The sequence below is a fragment of the Eutrema salsugineum genome, unplaced genomic scaffold (assembly GCF_000478725.1).
Source record: "Eutrema salsugineum unplaced genomic scaffold, Eutsalg1_0 scaffold_5, whole genome shotgun sequence".
Classification (NCBI taxonomy): Eukaryota; Viridiplantae; Streptophyta; class Magnoliopsida; order Brassicales; family Brassicaceae; genus Eutrema; species Eutrema salsugineum.
In genome coordinates, this window is record NW_006256612.1 from 8,340,149 (window position 1) to 8,356,719 (window position 16,571).

The 16,571-nt window shown below is 39.1% G+C and overlaps 3 protein-coding genes across 5 annotated transcripts; all 3 read left to right on the forward strand.

The window, feature by feature from the left end:
• Window positions 1–34: 34 nt before the first annotated feature.
• On the forward strand, window positions 35–2,065 carry LOC18992857 (coiled-coil domain-containing protein 115). Of its 3 annotated transcripts, none has more exons than XM_024152834.1 (6): window positions 35–356; window positions 860–977; window positions 1,096–1,242; window positions 1,322–1,368; window positions 1,452–1,539; window positions 1,628–2,065. In XM_024152834.1, exons 1-6 carry the CDS (start codon window positions 174–176, stop codon window positions 1,702–1,704), a joined length of 660 nt encoding a protein of 219 aa, XP_024008602.1. In that variant the 5' UTR covers window positions 35–173; the 3' UTR covers window positions 1,705–2,065. The 3 variants fall into 3 exon arrangements, with proteins under 3 accessions (XP_024008602.1, XP_024008601.1, XP_006416366.1); XM_024152833.1 differs by having other exon boundaries at window positions 1,319–1,368; window positions 1,628–2,062; XM_006416303.2 differs by having other exon boundaries at window positions 1,114–1,242; window positions 1,319–1,368; window positions 1,628–2,060.
• Window positions 2,066–2,875: 810 nt separating this feature from the next.
• Window positions 2,876–8,391, forward strand: LOC18992858 (epidermal growth factor receptor substrate 15-like 1). Its single transcript, XM_006416304.2, has 12 exons — window positions 2,876–3,016; window positions 3,800–4,838; window positions 5,103–5,321; window positions 5,405–5,613; window positions 5,736–5,810; window positions 5,954–6,025; window positions 6,095–6,193; window positions 6,498–6,569; window positions 6,660–6,774; window positions 6,886–6,954; window positions 7,041–7,372; window positions 7,585–8,391. Exons 1-12 carry the CDS (start codon window positions 2,876–2,878, stop codon window positions 8,161–8,163), a joined length of 3,021 nt encoding a protein of 1,006 aa, XP_006416367.1. The 3' UTR covers window positions 8,164–8,391.
• A 553-nt stretch (window positions 8,392–8,944) lies between these two features.
• Window positions 8,945–16,418, forward strand: LOC18992859 (Fanconi anemia group J protein homolog). Its single transcript, XM_024152051.1, has 29 exons — window positions 8,945–9,326; window positions 9,414–9,495; window positions 9,587–9,662; window positions 9,795–9,859; window positions 9,941–9,988; window positions 10,078–10,178; window positions 10,253–10,394; window positions 10,540–10,601; window positions 10,688–10,761; window positions 10,841–10,911; window positions 11,108–11,195; window positions 11,281–11,359; window positions 11,448–11,537; window positions 11,638–11,746; window positions 12,063–12,156; window positions 12,231–12,314; window positions 12,427–12,583; window positions 12,683–12,864; window positions 12,992–13,036; window positions 13,180–13,208; window positions 13,301–13,422; window positions 13,515–13,562; window positions 13,673–13,797; window positions 13,891–14,025; window positions 14,109–14,392; window positions 14,569–15,373; window positions 15,487–15,558; window positions 15,863–15,985; window positions 16,052–16,418. The coding sequence occupies exons 1-29, from the start codon at window positions 8,945–8,947 to the stop codon at window positions 16,094–16,096; spliced, it is 3,819 nt and encodes a 1,272-aa protein (XP_024007819.1). The 3' UTR covers window positions 16,097–16,418.
• The last annotated feature ends 153 nt before the right edge of the window (window positions 16,419–16,571 follow it).

Genomic DNA, 16,571 nt, shown 5'->3' on the forward strand with positions numbered 1-16,571 from the left:
CACATCAAATTTAGTTCGGGTTGATTTTGGCCGTTTTCCCTATAGCCTCGTTTAGTCGAGCATCGTTCTCTCGATCTCTGGGCAGAAAACTTCGGTTGAGCTCTGGATCACTTGTACCCGTTTCTGGTGTAACCTTTGATTTGTTCATTTTTGTGTTTGGAGCTAAATTTGCGATGTCGGGAGATGAAGGGATTGAGATTTACGAGGAAGGAGAGGAAATCATGGATGTGAGTAACGAGGCAGAAGCGAAAACCGAGTTTGAGAAAGGGAAAGGAGATGAGAACGTCTTGCAGTTCCTAGACTCGTTGGATGAGTATTTAACGCTTATGGATTCTGTGAATTCAAAGCTTCGAGAGGTAATGGGAATACTTTCTTTTTGGTTATGAAACTAAAATTGGATCTTATGGGTTCTTCTGACTTTCTGATCGATTTGATTCTACAGCATTTTGGTATATACCATGACTTTAGATGAGTTTGTTTTAAAATCGAAGCTGATTGTTTATTCTTGATGGAATAGTAGATGTTCTCTATCTAAACAAGATGTTACTTAGCCTGTGTTTGTAAAACTTAGTGGTTCAATTTGGTCTCTATATCATTTCAAAGTTAGATTATGTATGAGCTGGATACAGTTTCTGTTTTCAGATGATGTGATTTCTCGTTTTGACATCACGAAACTCTGTGTAGAATCGATCTGGGGTAAAAAGGTAGCAAATGGTCATGTGGAAGACGTTTTATGGATTAGCTAGCTAAGGAAGCCATGAGAAGAAATCCTTTTTTTTTTCTTCACTGATATGATGAGACTCTGCCTTAGTTAACTCACTGGGTATATAAACTTTCTGAAATATGTGTTCTTTTGCAGGGATGGTTTGATCTAGCTAGTGCTCGACACTCAATGGGAACTTTGCGTATCAACAGCACTCTCTTAGACCTAAAGTATCATCCCGCTGCTTCAACTTTGCAAGTGACAGAGCAAGAGGGTAAGATTGGCTTCAAATAATCTGAAAAATGTATGCTCCGAGCGTTTGATAGCTCAGTGGTTCACATTTATATGCTATGAATATTTGTAATCTTACCTCACTTATATAACTCTTGTAATTGAATCTTTGGGATCAGTACCTCGTTTTGCTTTATCCAAGTGGGCTTCCAAGGGCGGTAGCGGGAAAGAAAAACATTTCTCTACTGATGCAGATTCGGAGATGGGCTCACCTCGTAGCCCACAGCTACGGCATCGAGGCGTTTTTGGTAAAGGACTTATCTTTTGGTTATTCTGTGCCCTTTGGCTAGTTGTGTCTCATCTCTTGCATATATAATTTGATAGAAGAGAAATCATCAGCCAAGGATGAAACCGTGTTAGCAGCTGATGAAGAGGTGAGCAAACATTTTATCTTATGCACAAAGTCTATTGAAGTGTAGAACGCAGGCTTTACTAATTCGGTTGTGTTAATCTCCAGATTAAGAAAGAACGAGCGAAATCTCTGTCTGTATTTGGAGGTCTAGTCTCGCCTAAGCTGCGTGGCGCTCAACTATCATTTGAGACAGGTAACATTTATCAAGGCAAATATCTATTTCAGATAAAAATTGCAGCTTCCAGCTAAATTTATTTTGTTGTTCGTTTGCCTTGGAACAGCTCTTGAAACTCTAGTGGAAATAGCCAACATGCGATCATCAATGCTATCTGCCTTTGAGGGGATCACAAAGAAGTAAAGTTCATAGGTAACAACTGATCCTGAAATGTGCTCAATGGATTCAGCGGAAGCAGATTATAGCCAACCTCAAGTTTCCCAAAACTTTACCCAAAATGTTTCCCGAAAGAAAAAAACGAACAGAAAATTCAGTTAACGGGTAAATTCGGGTAGTTTAAAATCACAAATCACATTTTCAATCATAGGAGACTTGGAGTAATGGTCAACTTGAGGACTGGTTTTTTTCCTGTCATCGGTGAAATTTTTTTATGGATTCACCTCTGATTAGTTGTATGGAGCATCGGAGTAAAATAGGCAATACTTTGTTTTCATGTTAAACGCTTGCCTTTTTGATTATTTATCACTTTCTCTTCATTTTGTTGCTAAAAAATAGGCAATAATGTTTATCTTTATCACTAACATCCTTCGAACTTACACCAATCTGGTATATCAAGTGAACAGAAGTTAACATTCTTGATCAAGAATTTTTAATTTTGGTGGGGAGAAGAGAGTGTGAAGCTGGTGTTTAATTGTTCTTCGCTGTATGTACATGTCTACAACTATTGAAAAAAATCTACTAAAATATTCTCTAAAAAAAATTCTTTCTGTTCATACAGCTTTATACAAAAATTAAAGTTAGTGTAGTGGAAATTTTAAATAGTATTTTATCTGATTTACAAAAAGTTACAAAAATGTAAGAAGCTTAATTTTGTTAGAGAGTAAAACCATAAGAATCTAGACGTAAGAAAATAATAATTGAGCTTCGAGAGTTTTGTGTTGATAAATAAATGGGGCGGGTAGTTTCTCTTCATTATACGACCGTCAAGATAAAACCTTAAAACGACGTACATGTTCTGGTAGTTTCAAAGAAAACGGCAATACTTTCATATTGTTTGTTACAATGGACCTTAACTGGGCTAATAAAGAAGCCCATTTACTAGCCAAGCGAAAAAAAAAACAACGAATGACTTTCTTGAACATCGTGATTACGATTCGATCTTTTGCTGTGTCAGTCATTTTTACGGTTTTTTCTTCTTTTTTTTTTAAAACTTTTTATTAATGGCATTTCTTCTTAATTGTTGCATCTGTTCGAATCGGGCAATTTTCGTCTGGACAAGGAGAATTCTGGAGATAGGATTTTGATCGATTTCGTAGCTCTGATCTAAGTTCGGGTAGCTCCGGTGATCCCTCAAATGGCGGGGCAGAATCCTAACATGGATCAATTCGAGGCGTACTTCAAGAGAGCAGATTTGGACGGAGATGGTCGGATCAGTGGAGCTGAAGCTGTAGGATTTTTTCAAGGATCTGGTTTGCCTAAGCAAGTTCTCGCCCAGGTGAAAATTCTTCTTGGATCTCCGCTTTTCTGATTGTGCCTAGCGAGATTTCTGAGTTATACAGAGAAAGATCTGATTTGGTTTTCTACGCAGCTGATTTTGGTTTCTAGCCGTAGTTTTTGATTCTTCCATTTGAATTCTATGATATAGTCTGACATTCTGAATAGCCTATGAACTGATAAGAAGTCACGGGGGCAGATTTGTGGCGCTGTTGTTTTTTATTTCCTGGTTTAGGATCTTGCTTTTTAAGAGCAGCCTTTGGTAGGATCTTTAGTGAAGAGTTATAAGTGTATGAGAGTAGGATTTATAGGTTTTCCTTTGATATTTTACGTTGGACGTCGGAATGCTGAAATCTCATTGCAGTCACGGAGGAAACTTAGTGGCATTTAGGTCGGCTAGTGTTCTTTCCGTGACGCTATCCTTGGTAAAAGCTTTTTCCATTTGGTTTTAGAATAGTCACTGGTTTAGGAAGGCCATTGGTTTCGGTTTGCTCGAACTTGACAGCCTCTACATGAGATTTTTTATCGTTGCATAGCCTTAAGAAATTGGATAATCGATTTTTTGAGATATCAGTTACCTTGTGGCCATATTTCGTTAATCCTCTTGCTGGGAGAGTTCCTTTAGCATATTAAGAGTATCATAGTACATGTGTGTGGAGGTGTACCAGTAATTATGTATTTGAATCTGGATTCTTTCTGGTACATGATTTTCCTGAATGGGTTTTATTAAGCGACGTTTGCTATATAAAATTTTCTACTGATCAGCTGTGTTCTGCATTTGTAGATATGGTCGCTTTCTGATCGGTCACGCAGTGGTTTCCTTGGTCGGCAAGACTTTTATAATTCTCTGAGACTTGTAACAGTAGCACAGAGCAAGAGAGACCTGACTCCTGAGATTGTTAATGCAGCACTGAATACTCCTGCTGCAGCCAAAATACCAGCGCCCAAAATCAATCTGTCAGCTGTTCCTGCACCCCAACCTAATCCTGCTGCTACTACAGCCGGACCAGTTTCCTCAACAGTTACTCAAAATGTGGGTTTTAGAGGACCAGGGGCTCCAAATGCGAATGTCAATCAAAATTATTTTCCATCTCAACCAAACCAGTTAGTGAGACCAAATCAAGGAATATCTGGGCTGACCTCACCTAGACCAACTGCGGGTCCAGAACATAGACCAAGTGCCTTACCAGGTCAATTTCAATCAGTTCCTGCTGGTAGTGTCAGTCGTCCTCCTCAGGCTGTTCCCACTAGTGCATCTGGTCCTGGTAGCTCAACGTTCAATCTTAATAATTTGTACGCTGGAAACACCAGCGGATACTCGTCCGGCTTTGGAGGGGGCAGCTTGGCAGCACCTTCTCCTGGCTTAAAATCAGAGTCACAAATTGATCCAAAAGCGCTGGTTGTATCTGGAAATGGAGGTGACATGTTTTCCTCCTTCCAGCAAAAACAAGAACCAACTCTGAGTAATTCTTCTATCAGTTCAGCCATTGTTCCTGCGTCTGCGGGAACCCAACCGCCGCCAAAGCCTAATGCTCTCGACTCCCTACAGAGTACCCTCTCAATGCGACCTGCAGGAATTCAGCCTCAGCAGCCAAGGCCAGCACTGTCTTCACAAGGTCCATCCTCCGGTTTGCCACCTGGAAGTGCAGTTGGATCTGGCCATTCAACTCCTGCTGGAAATAATCAGCCTCCCTGGCCAAAAATGAAACCATCCGATGTCCAGAAATACACAAAGGTATTTATGGAAGTTGATAGTGACAAGGATGGGAAAATCACTGGTGAGCAGGCAAGAAATCTGTTTTTAAGCTGGAGGTTACCCAGGGGTAAGGATATTCGATCTTTCAGTCCACTTTACATATTGTTCTATGATTTCGTATATGAAATGAACTGTCGCCCCTGTTGAAATTAGAGGCTATACTGGATTTTCGAAACTTTTTTTCTCGTAATTTTTCTTCATGGGACAGACCATGTTTTGTTATGTTAAGTATATTTGCTACGCTCCTGAGACTTATGTTCCTTTTATAATATCTTCAAATGATTACGCTATGAAATGTTTATGCTAACATTTTCTTTTTGCTCTGTTCCAGAGGTATTGAAGCATGTGTGGGAATTATCTGATCAGGATAATGATACTATGCTTTCTCTGAGGGAGTTCTGCATTTCATTGTATTTGATGGAGCGGTATAGAGAAGGCCGTCCTCTCCCGACAGCACTTCCTAGCAGCATCATGTTTGATGAAACATTGTTATCTATCTCAGGTGCTCCTACACAGGGTTATGCAAATGCTGGATGGGGATCGGGTCAAGGTATTGCTCAGATTTTCATGCATTCTAGTGATCTTCTCCCTTTCCCTGATACTTTGCTCTAAGTCAAATTTCTCTACTGCAAGGTTTTGTACAGCAGCCAGTGATGGGTGCGCGGCCAATCACTCCACCGACTGGCATGAGACCTCCAGTTCCTGCACCAGTCCCTCACCCTGGAGCATCTAATCAGCAAAGGAATCAAGCGCCAGCTTTGGATGATCCTTTTGCCAGTCACCTAGGTAACGGATATTCTGCGAGCTCAAATCTTCAAGAAACAACAACTAATGAGGAAAAGGTAATCATTTACATTTTCAGTTTAATTTTAAAGAAAACAATTATCCTCAAGCTTATATAAGTTACAATTCCATGTGCATTTTCTTGGATGCTTGTAAAATATTTTTTTTGTAATCTCTGTAGGTTGATGAAAAGAAGAATGTCTATATGGACTCTAGGGAGAAACTTGAATACTACCGGACGAAGATGCAGGATATTGTGAGTACTCCATTATAAGTAACTCATGTTATTTGGTTAGAAGTAACGGTGATATCTCACGATGCCAATTTTTTTAGAGTAGGTTCCTGTAAGATCCAGTTCTTATGATGCCATTTTTTTCGTATTTTTCCTCTCGCTGTCAGGTCTTGTACAAAAGCAGGTGTGACAATAGATTAAATGAGATCTCCGAAAGGGCTTCCGCTGACAAGCGTGAGGTGTGTTTTTTAATTTTCTCATTTCTTAAGAGGCTATTTCTGTCTTATCCAGAATAATTTCCGCTGCAGGCTGAAACATTGGCAAAGAAGTACGAGGAGAAGTATAAGCAAGTTGCAGAAATAGGGTCAAAATTAACTATTGAAGAGGCCAGGTTCCGGGAGATTGAGGTATGACGAATTCCTTTGACTGGCACATAAAGTGGCAACACCTTACATATATTCCAGCAGTATATTCTTTCTTCATTTCTTCTGTGTGCTCTTCCGATACTAGGCTTCTCGTTTATTCCAAACTTCATCATTTGTTATTTCCTTTCTCTTTCTCTGGGTAATGTTGTGCGTCTTGTCCTGTCCCCTCATTTTATGGCCCAATTCTCACTTTTTCCACCTTTTCTGGTGAAGGGGCTTTGAAAAATTTAGTAACAGATCTTCACAGAAATTTGTTACTTATTGAAGTTTTGCTAACAAATTCCAGGGCCGGAAGATGGAGTTGAGTCAAGCAATCGTGAACATGGAGCAAGGTGGTAGTGCTGATGGTCTCCTTCAGGTACATGCTATTCTTTATGTATATGTGATGCCTAAACTATACAGTATCTGTTTCACACACCTGATTTGATGCTTTACTGGGCATGTTTAGGTCCGGGCTGACAGAATTCAATCAGATCTAGAGGAGCTGATGAAGGCTTTAACTGAACGTTGCAAGAAACATGGGTTGGAGGTTAAGTCGAAGGCCCTTGTAGACCTTCCAGCTGGTAATACATATAATTCTGTCGTCTTGTGAGTTCACTGTAGATAAATGCAAATTCCATGTATTTCGTAAACAAAACAATTCATTTGGAACTGGTTAATGTTTTGACTTAAAGGCTGGCAACCTGGAATTCAAGAAGGGGCAGCTCTTTGGGATGAAGAATGGGATAAGTTTGAAGATGAAGGTACAACGTTTTTTACTAGCTTTCTATTACTAATACATTTATATATCTATAGCAAGGACATTGACTGATAATCCTCCCATTATTAGGATTTGGCAATGAGATTACATTTGACAAATCAAAAGAGCAAAACTCGTCTGGCGAAAAGGGAAATGGTACGGTGGATGATGGTAGTGGACCACCTGATTCGCCGACTCATTTAGATGAGAATTATGGACCTTTTTCAGAAACCTCAGACCGCCACCATGAGAGTGAATATGGGCATACTCATAGTGAAGACGAATCAGGCAGAAGTCCTAGAGACAGTCCTGCTTCTCATGGAAAGAGTTCTGAATTCTTTGATGACTCGAATTGGGCAAGTGCGTTTGACACTAATGATGATGTGGATTCAGTCTGGGGATTTGATGCGTCAAAAAGCCAGGTTAATATAGAATCCATTGTTGTCTCTCGTTTTGACAAATCGAAATATTTAATCGAGCTTTCAGTTGTGATTATTTGATTGTCATTGATTTCAAAAACCGTTCCCTCTTGATTAAGTTCATGTTTTTCAGATTTGATATGGTACAACTGCCTTTGTGTATGCTAAATTGCTTAGTTACCTTTCCAGTCTTAACCAAGCTTAGCATTACACAGGATGGAGATTATTTTGGATCTGGTGGGGATTTTGGTGGAAACTCAGGAAGAGCAGATTCTCCAAGTTCAAGAAGCTTCGCGGGTCAGAGAAAGAGCCCATTTGCGTTTGATGATTCAGTCCCAAGCACTCCACTCTCGAGATTCGGGAACTCTCCACCTCGGTTCAGCGATGCGTCAACCAGAGATAATAATTTCGATAGCTTCTCCAGGTTCGACTCCTTCAACACCAGTGAAGCTGGCGCCGGTTTTTCCTCCTCTCAGCCCGAGAGACTGTCTCGTTTTGATTCGATCAACAGCTCCAAAGACTTTGGTGGAGCCGCCTTCTCCAGGTTCGACTCAATCAACAGTTCCAGAGACTTCGGGGGAGCTGAGAAACTGTCGAGGTTCGATTCCATCAACAGTAGCAGAGACTTTGGTGGTCCCTCGCTTTCAAGATTCGACTCCATGAATAGTACAAAGGATTTCAGTGGCAGCCATGGATACTCGTTTGATGATGCAGACCCGTTTGGTTCCACAGGTCCCTTCAAAGTCTCTTCTGATGATAAAAGCCCCAAGAAAGATAACTGGAATTCCTTCTAGTCTCGGTTGATTATCATTCCTTTTCTAAATCCTTGTTTTTTTTTTTTCCTCGCTTGATCAACTTGTGATTGTTTCATAAAAATCTTATAATTTTTTTCCCCAAATTCTGGTTTTGGATGAGACAATAGCTGTAGACTATTTGTAATTTGTAAAGTTTTTCGTTGTACTGTATCTCTGTTCCATTCTTGTGAGTTCATTTGCTTTATATGAAAGAAATATTTGTTGCTTTCTTCTTGGAGAACGAGTAACATGGACAAAATTTTAATTTTCTACACTTTTCTTAGTCTCTTCTCCAAAATGTTTTTGATTATTTTTATATTTCTTTAGCTCAATGTCTGTAAGACATTCGTGTAAAATTAACCAGATTGAAACTTATACTATGTTTACACGGAATGTGGTAGCTACAAATTGAAAGATCGAGCTAATGCATTGTCACATACTAATACTATCTCTCTGACTTGATGAAACGCATCACCAAGTTTTATTTATTAATTTATTCTTTTTCTTTGCGTTGTTAATAGATGCGCTTTTACAACGACCAAAAATAAAAAATGGGCTGCGATAAGCCCACTTATGGTCCATCGTCACATATCACCGTTCTCTATTAACCGACTAGAACTGCACGTCGTTTTAAAACCTTAACTTTGCCAGTAATAGCGACGAGCGCCAAAATAAGAAAGACTCGGGTGAAATTTTCCCGCCCATTTATTACCAACGCGACATTCACGAAACTCAGCTCTCAGTTTCTTCCGTCACCGGACTCCGAAAGATCTCAACGAAGATGGTTTCCACAACCAGCAAATCGGATTCGAAGCAAGACGTGAAACAAACCCTAAATTCCAAAACCCCTAAAAATGTCTACCAAATCGGAGGCCTTCAAGTGGAGTTCCCTTATCAACCGTACGGAACGCAGCTCGCGTTCATGAGCCGGGTCATATCTACGCTTGACCGTGCCCAGAGAGACGGTCACTGCCACGCGCTGCTTGAGTCGCCCACCGGTACGGGCAAATCTCTCTCCTTGCTCTGCTCGGTTCTCGCTTGGCAACAGAACTATAAATCGCGGCTTCTGAAAGGGAATTTGTCGCATTCGAAACCTGCGCCGGAGGCAGCCACCGATCCATTGAATCATGGAGGCGGATTCATACCTGAAACGCAGCCCTCAGGTTCGTGATTTCTCGCCAATCGCATCTATTGATTGGGTTTTAAAATTGGGAAGATTGATTTTCAATTTCTGGTTAATGCCTGAATAGATACTCCTTTACCTAGCAATGTGGAGCCAGCCGAAACTGCAATTAAGAAGAGAACCAAAATTCCTACCATATACTATGCTTCGTAAGCGTTACTGCATCAACAATTTTGGAAATGTTGCTGATAAAATTATGCTTTTCTTATTATTATTGATTGTTTGTTTTTTGTTTTCTAGACGAACTCATTCTCAGATTACTCAAGTCATTCGTGAGTACCGGAAAACTGGTTACAGGGTGCCCATGGCTGTATTGGTACATGTCAAAACTTGATTTTGCTCTCTTTGAGGATTTGTTTGTTTATGGTTAGTCAAGATTATTTGTGTTTTGTACACTCATAAAAGTGGTTTTTTTTGTTCTTTCCTGGATCCATCTTCATCATGTAAGGCTTCACGAAAGCATTACTGCACTAACCGTCATGTACATGGGAAAGAGAATGTTGATGAAGAATGGTAAATTTCATCCACATGCATATCGTATCACCATTCTTTTCAGTTACCTCTATGCTAACATGTGTTCTTTTTTTTTTTCAGTCGATTGCTCCTAAAAGATAAGGCTAACATACAATGTCCCGAGTTCAAGTGAGTTTCTCCTGATATTCTAAGTTCTTTGTTTTTCCTCGTCTGTTGTTAGCTCGTCAAATCATGTAACTGTTTTCCTTAACTTTCAGGAACGTTAGTAAAATCACAGCTCACCCATCACTTCAACAAAGAGGTCACAATGAGGTTCACGATATTGAAGATCTTGTGAAAGTTGGAAGAAATGTTAGAGGTTTGATTTGGTTTAATTTTTACCTCTAATTGATTGTATTTTCTATTTCTTAATCTTATATAGTTTCCTTGTAGGTTGTCCATATTATGCTGCCTGGTCAATGGCGGAGAACGCACAGCTGGTTTTTTGCCCTTATTCATATATAGTTAATCCTGTTATCCGAGCAGGAGTTGAAGTTGATCTGAAAGGAGCGATTATAATATTTGATGAAGCACAGTAAGCTTTAGAACCATTCTTAGGTTTAATAAAATTAGATTTGCTCTTAAAATTTGCTGGTATGAAACATTAGTTTGCAAAAAATTTGGCATGGTTGTGATGTTAGCAGTTAAGTCTATGCACTAAACACTTTCCCTGTCCACAGCAATATGGAAGACATTGCTCGAGAAGCAGGAAGCATTAACTTGGAAGAAGAAACTCTTTTCAGTATGTACTATTCAAACTATCTCTGCTGTTATTCACGGTTTTGTTCACTTACATTTACTTTACTCATGTGGCTTTGTCATATACAGAATTGCAGAATGAACTAGAACAGATGAGCGTGGCGCAGCCAATGATATATGAACCTCTGTGTGAAGTAGTAGAGGTAAGTTATTAGCTGCAAAATAATATTCAGAGATACCTTTGCTGACTACTTGTTAATACTGAGTGTTCTATTTACATAGGGATTGATAAGCTGGATTGGAAGAAAAAAGGATTCGCTAGAAAAACGTGATTTTCAGCACTATTTCTCTAGGTGGGTTGAAACTCTTCTTCCGATCATCTCTTTACTTTATAATTTAAAATGGGTTCCAACTGTGTTTATACTTTATACTCGTGTTTTTCTTATTTTTCCATGAGAACTGGTTTTGTTGCAAATGTAATTTGTTGGAGGCAGGCGGATTTATGTGCATCACTCTTCATAAAACTTTTTGCTATTTATTATGTGACAGCTGGACTGGAGACAAAGCTTTAAGAGAGCTTGAGGAATCTAATATTACTCGAGAATGCTTCCCAATATTATTGGAATGCTTTACAAAGGTCAGTCAATTATTCTCTGTTATTTGTCTAGGCACCACAGACCTCTATTACATACTGTAATGTGACATTGTGCTTACTGCTCAAGGCGATCAGAACATCAAAGGAGGCGGAAATGGAACCAGATATGCCTCATTTAAGTGGGATATCTGTCTTGACACTAGAAGGTATTTTGGGTCTCACTAACTTTGTTAGCATTGTTCTCTGTAATATCATTTTGAGAATGGGAGAGCTTATTGCCCAACTTTCATGCAGAATTGTTCGCTTCACTTACATACTTCTTTTCAAGAAATGGAAGTCACATCTTAGATTACCAACTGGGTTTACAACGCTCTGCTAAAAGAGGTAGAAGTGAATTTTGATAGACCCATTTAGCTGAATGTGTGAAATATTTGAACTATCTATAAAACCAAAAGGTGTTCATTCTTGCTCTACTGGGATGCAGGAGACTCTTCTGGAACCTGGACGCATACTTTCAGCTTGTGGTGCCTGAATCCGTCTGTTGTTTTCAAAGACTTAGCTGATGTTTCTTTATCCGTCATTCTAACATCTGGGTAAGCAGCATCCTGTTGATTACTCTTGCTTCTGCAAAGAGTCATCCTTTTTAACGTCACATACACATTTTCATCAGAGTTTTATTGAGTAAGGTCGTTTTAAAAACCACAACGTCATCAATGTACACTTATCATACTCATCTTTTTGAGTTACGTTTGACTACACATTTGGTTGCAGTCCTACTTGTATTGCAACATTATATCCGTGCATATCATTTTACTCTTATCCTTAACCCATTGGCTGATGGTTTGCTAACTTTTCAGTGTTTCTCTTTTAGTAATGATTAAGTTGAATTTTCTTGGTTATGAAATATAGGACTTTATCACCGATGAATTCTTTCTCGTCAGAACTTGGGATGCAGTTTGGTACTTGTTTACAGGCTCCACATGTGATTGATGTTAATATGCAGGTTCTGACTAAAGCCCTCCAAGTAGCATAAGTTTCCAGAACTGAATGTATGATTTAACAGCCTGTTTGTTCCAGGTGTGGGCTGGGGCAATCTCCAATGGTCCTGGTAATTATCCTTTAAATGGAAGTTATAAAACAGCTGATTCATACTCATTCCAGGTACTGAGCATTATATCATTAGTTGAAGCTATTTTCGTCAGTAATTAGTTCTTCTACTGAGATGCATTGATTTCGTGTATTGTAAAACACAATTTTCTACTTTTATTTGAAGGATGCTCTAGGGAAATCTTTGGAAGAAATTTGCACTATTGTACCAGGTGGCTCGCTTGTATTCTTTCCAAGCTATAAGTTGATGGAAAAACTTTGCACGCGTTGGCGTGAAACTGGGCAATGGTCACGGCTCTGCCTGAAAAAGGATGTTTTTGTTGGTGAGTAACATCTAATCTTCTATGATCCTGTAGAAGCTGCTGCAACAAATCATATAGTGATTCATTTTTTTTTCTTGTAAAAAACTGTCCTTGGTCCAGAGCCAAGAGGAGGAGCCCAGGATGAATTCGATTCTGTTCTGAAGGGTTATTATGATTCTATACGCGGAAAGCACAGAATGATTGGAAGAAATAGACGAGCTAAGAAAGCAGGGCTTGTTAAAACTGAGAGTCAAGATGATTTCAAGAAAGGAGCTGCATTTTTTGCAGTATGTAGAGGAAAGGTTTGTTCTTTAAGGGAGCTATCCAATCTATGAGCATGACATGGGTACCTTTTACCGTTCATAGAATATAACAAAACCTTGATGACTAGAGAGTTTAAAGTCTACATGTTTCTCACGAATCTCACAGGTTTCAGAAGGAATTGACTTTGCCGACGACAACGCCAGGGCAGTGGTATCCTTTTCACTTCATTGCCTGGGAATACTGTTTCGTCATTTACTGTAGTCTTTTGCTGCAATAGAAGCTGTAGGATAAATAAGATTTACACTGCTCAATTTGGCTAATGAATAGGCTGTTAAACCTTGATGATTACACAGATAATTGTTGGCATTCCATTTCCAAACTTGTAAGAATCTACTTCCCTTTAATTTTTGTTTTCAGCTTCGTTCCAAATCATCTTAGGGGGACCAGTTTTCTAACGAGTAACTTTATTGCCAGGCATGATATTCAAGTCGGACTGAAGAAAAAATATAATGATACATACAAATCATCTAAAAACCTTCTTGGAGGGAGTGACTGGTATTGCCAACAAGCCTATCGTGCTTTAAATCAAGCAGCAGGTTCGATGCGATAACTTGTAGTCTGTCACTTGGTGGTTCCAGTCAATTTTAATAGCGTAACAGGTTAGTCTTCATGGTGTTTTTCTTTACAGGGCGATGTATCCGGCATAGGTTTGATTATGGTGCCATCATATTTTTGGGTACTTATCAGATTTTAATATTTGTGGATAGTCAGTGCTCAACTCTATTATAACGTTGTGTTTTCAGTTCAGTTATGATTGCTCTGAGGTTGCCTTGTTTTGATGTCCAGATGAGCGATACAAAGAACAAAGGAACAGAACGTCTATTTCAAAGTGGCTAAGGCAGTCTATTAAACTGTATGATAACTTTGAAGAATCTATGGAAGGGTTAAGATCTTTTTTCAACAGTGCCAAGGTTCATTCCCTTCCATGAAACTTTATTACATGGTGGTCCCTGGAAAGTGTTAGTATAAGTAGAATCATCAAATTCTTTGAGAATTGCATGCAGGAACGTGTTGACAGTAAGATGTTAGGGTCCCAGGATTATATGGTTGAGCATAACTTTTCCTTGGAAAACCAAAGCAAGGAATGCAAAAAGAAGGAAAGACAGATTCAGAGGAAATCGAGTCATGTAGAACCAAAAGTAAATTCTAAAAGCAAATACGTTTCCTGTTTTTTGGTGTATTCCTGAATTCATTTTGTTATTGATCATGAATTTGTGTGCAGGATATCACAGGTAGGAAGGTGGTGGACGTGGAGGACTATACAAGTTTGAATCCAAAATATTCTTCAATGAACGAAAGCAAGGGATTTTTGGATCACAAAGACTGGAAACCAAAAATAACTGAAGGTTCGAGATCAATGTGGCATTCTGGTGTGAACTATGGAGCCTCCATTCCACAATTATCATCTGGTGTACTACCTGCTCAGACATTCATTCAAGTTAAAGAGGAAGCTGAATGCCACAAAGAAATCATTGACCTTGAGTGCGGTGTCCAACCTGAGCCTGGGTAAATAAAATATCAATCAAGTTTTGTTTAATACTTACCTATAGTGACATGTTTGCTAGAGGTAGTTTCAACTACAGGAACTATCATCTCATGTGAAAATTGAATTGAAATACTGAAGAGTGTAAGGTTTATATTATACAGATCTTTCCGGAAGCTTAAAAAACTTTCATGTGCAGGTATTGTGAAGTGTCGTCGGTGACCAACTGTGATGAAGATCCCGAAACATCTTTTGTTAAGGGAACCTCTGGTATGATCAATAGTATTACTGAAGCCAGTCCATGTTCTTGCTCGAAGAATGAAAGCACTAGCCCAGCAACAGGTCTGAGATCTCCGAGGTCTCCTGATCAATTCTTGAAGGAGCATACATCTACTGGAAGTTTCAGAAGATCTCCTCTTGAAGCAGAGTCACCGTTGAATATGAGTGTTAATTCCCATGCTTTGAAGAGAAGAAAGTTTACTAGCTCTCCAGTCATTGACCTTGAAGAAGAAAACAGTAATGCTCCTAGTACTAAACCCACTGATCACACGAATTTCACAAGAAGATTTGAATTTGCGAATGGGAGTACTGAACCAAGATCCCAAAACGACAATATAGATGCTTTTCCGGAAGTGAATCAGAGAGAATTGAGGATATCTTGTTCACTCTGCAGAAATTCTTTAGGTCAACCTGAGAACCACTCATATCTCAAATGCATGTTGACTTCGTCGTCCAAGACATATTTGCTGTCTCTTCTGAAAGATATATTAGGAACTGGTTCTGCAGAAATGCCAACAAGTGTCTCAGTTGTCATGACAGATTGCTCAATGGTTAATCAGAGACTCTGCAGAAGTTTTGAAAGCTCAAGAGGTCAGGGTATTTGGTGTGAGCAAGATGGATGTGTTTTCCATAAAATCTTATGCCCTTTTTGCAGTATCTCAAATACGTGTCTCGGCGTGCAAGTCATGGCTACTGATCCATCAAATGTCCAGTTTCTAAGCAAAGTAAGCTGACTTTGGTGGTGATTTTCCAGAGTGCGAAGTATCCCTCATTTATGATTTGGTTCTTTGTCATGAATCTTGCTAATATCAAGACGTATGTTTTTCCTTGTTGGTAGATTTTGTTCTTTGCTGATCAAGTAGATGTCACCGAAGATGCTGCAAGCAAGGAAACAGCGTTACAGCATAAGGTATAATTGCATACCATACCGTTATATAGGATAAGCTTTTTGATGTTTCAGTTGGGAATAAATAGAGATGCAAATTTTAAACTGAACTAAAATGATTTTAATGCTTTTAGGACAAAAGCTTGACAGGAAATTCCACAAACGTAGCATCTAAAATGATGTGTCTAAAGATAGTTTTAGATCAATTTCCTTGTAGGAATAAACAACAATCTTTCTATTGGTGTTGTAGGAATCTCTTGATGTCACTAATACAGCTTTGGTGTTGTAGGAATCTCTTGATGTCACTAATACAGCTTTGGTGTTGTAGGAATCTCTTGATGTCACTAATACAGCTGTGGACAAGAGTGATGTGTTAAAGTCAATAGAGAGATTTGCGTACTCCCCAAAGCAACAGCAAGACTCAGGAGGCTGGAGGACTACAAAATCGAAGGTCCGTATAGACAATAACACACATTCCGGTTTCGAACCTCAATCTTGATTATCTTCATTTGTGCAGTTGAGACTACCAAAACGGAGTTTGCCAACAAGCAAGAAGTCCTAGAAAAAGGGTGTTTTCATGCATCAACAAGCTGAACCGGGATCAAGTTGTCGTAAACCAATGTGAACCAAGGAACTTTGCTCCTGTGGCTGAAGAAATTTTGGCTTTTGGATCTGAAAAGATGGCCAGCTTTGTCCGGAACTTGAACTTGTGTTCATGTCATGGCGATCCCCTAGCTCATGGTGAATTGGTCATGATACATATGTATATGTAAGACCAAAAATTTCCGTCAATCGAATTTTTCTACCGAGTAACTAGTGAGTTATTGGTAGCAAAAATAAAAGAGAGAAAAAATTTCGAAAATGTTTTCACTAGCTAGTAGCTACCAATTGAAAAGGTTTAATTAACTAACTGATTGAAAATGTTTAATTAACTATAGATCAAGTGTATATATGTATACTCTCTTGTCCCTTTGAAAATGCATTCTGGGTTATTGCCATGGAAATCCAAATTGCACTGTTTGATCATATCGTTGCTC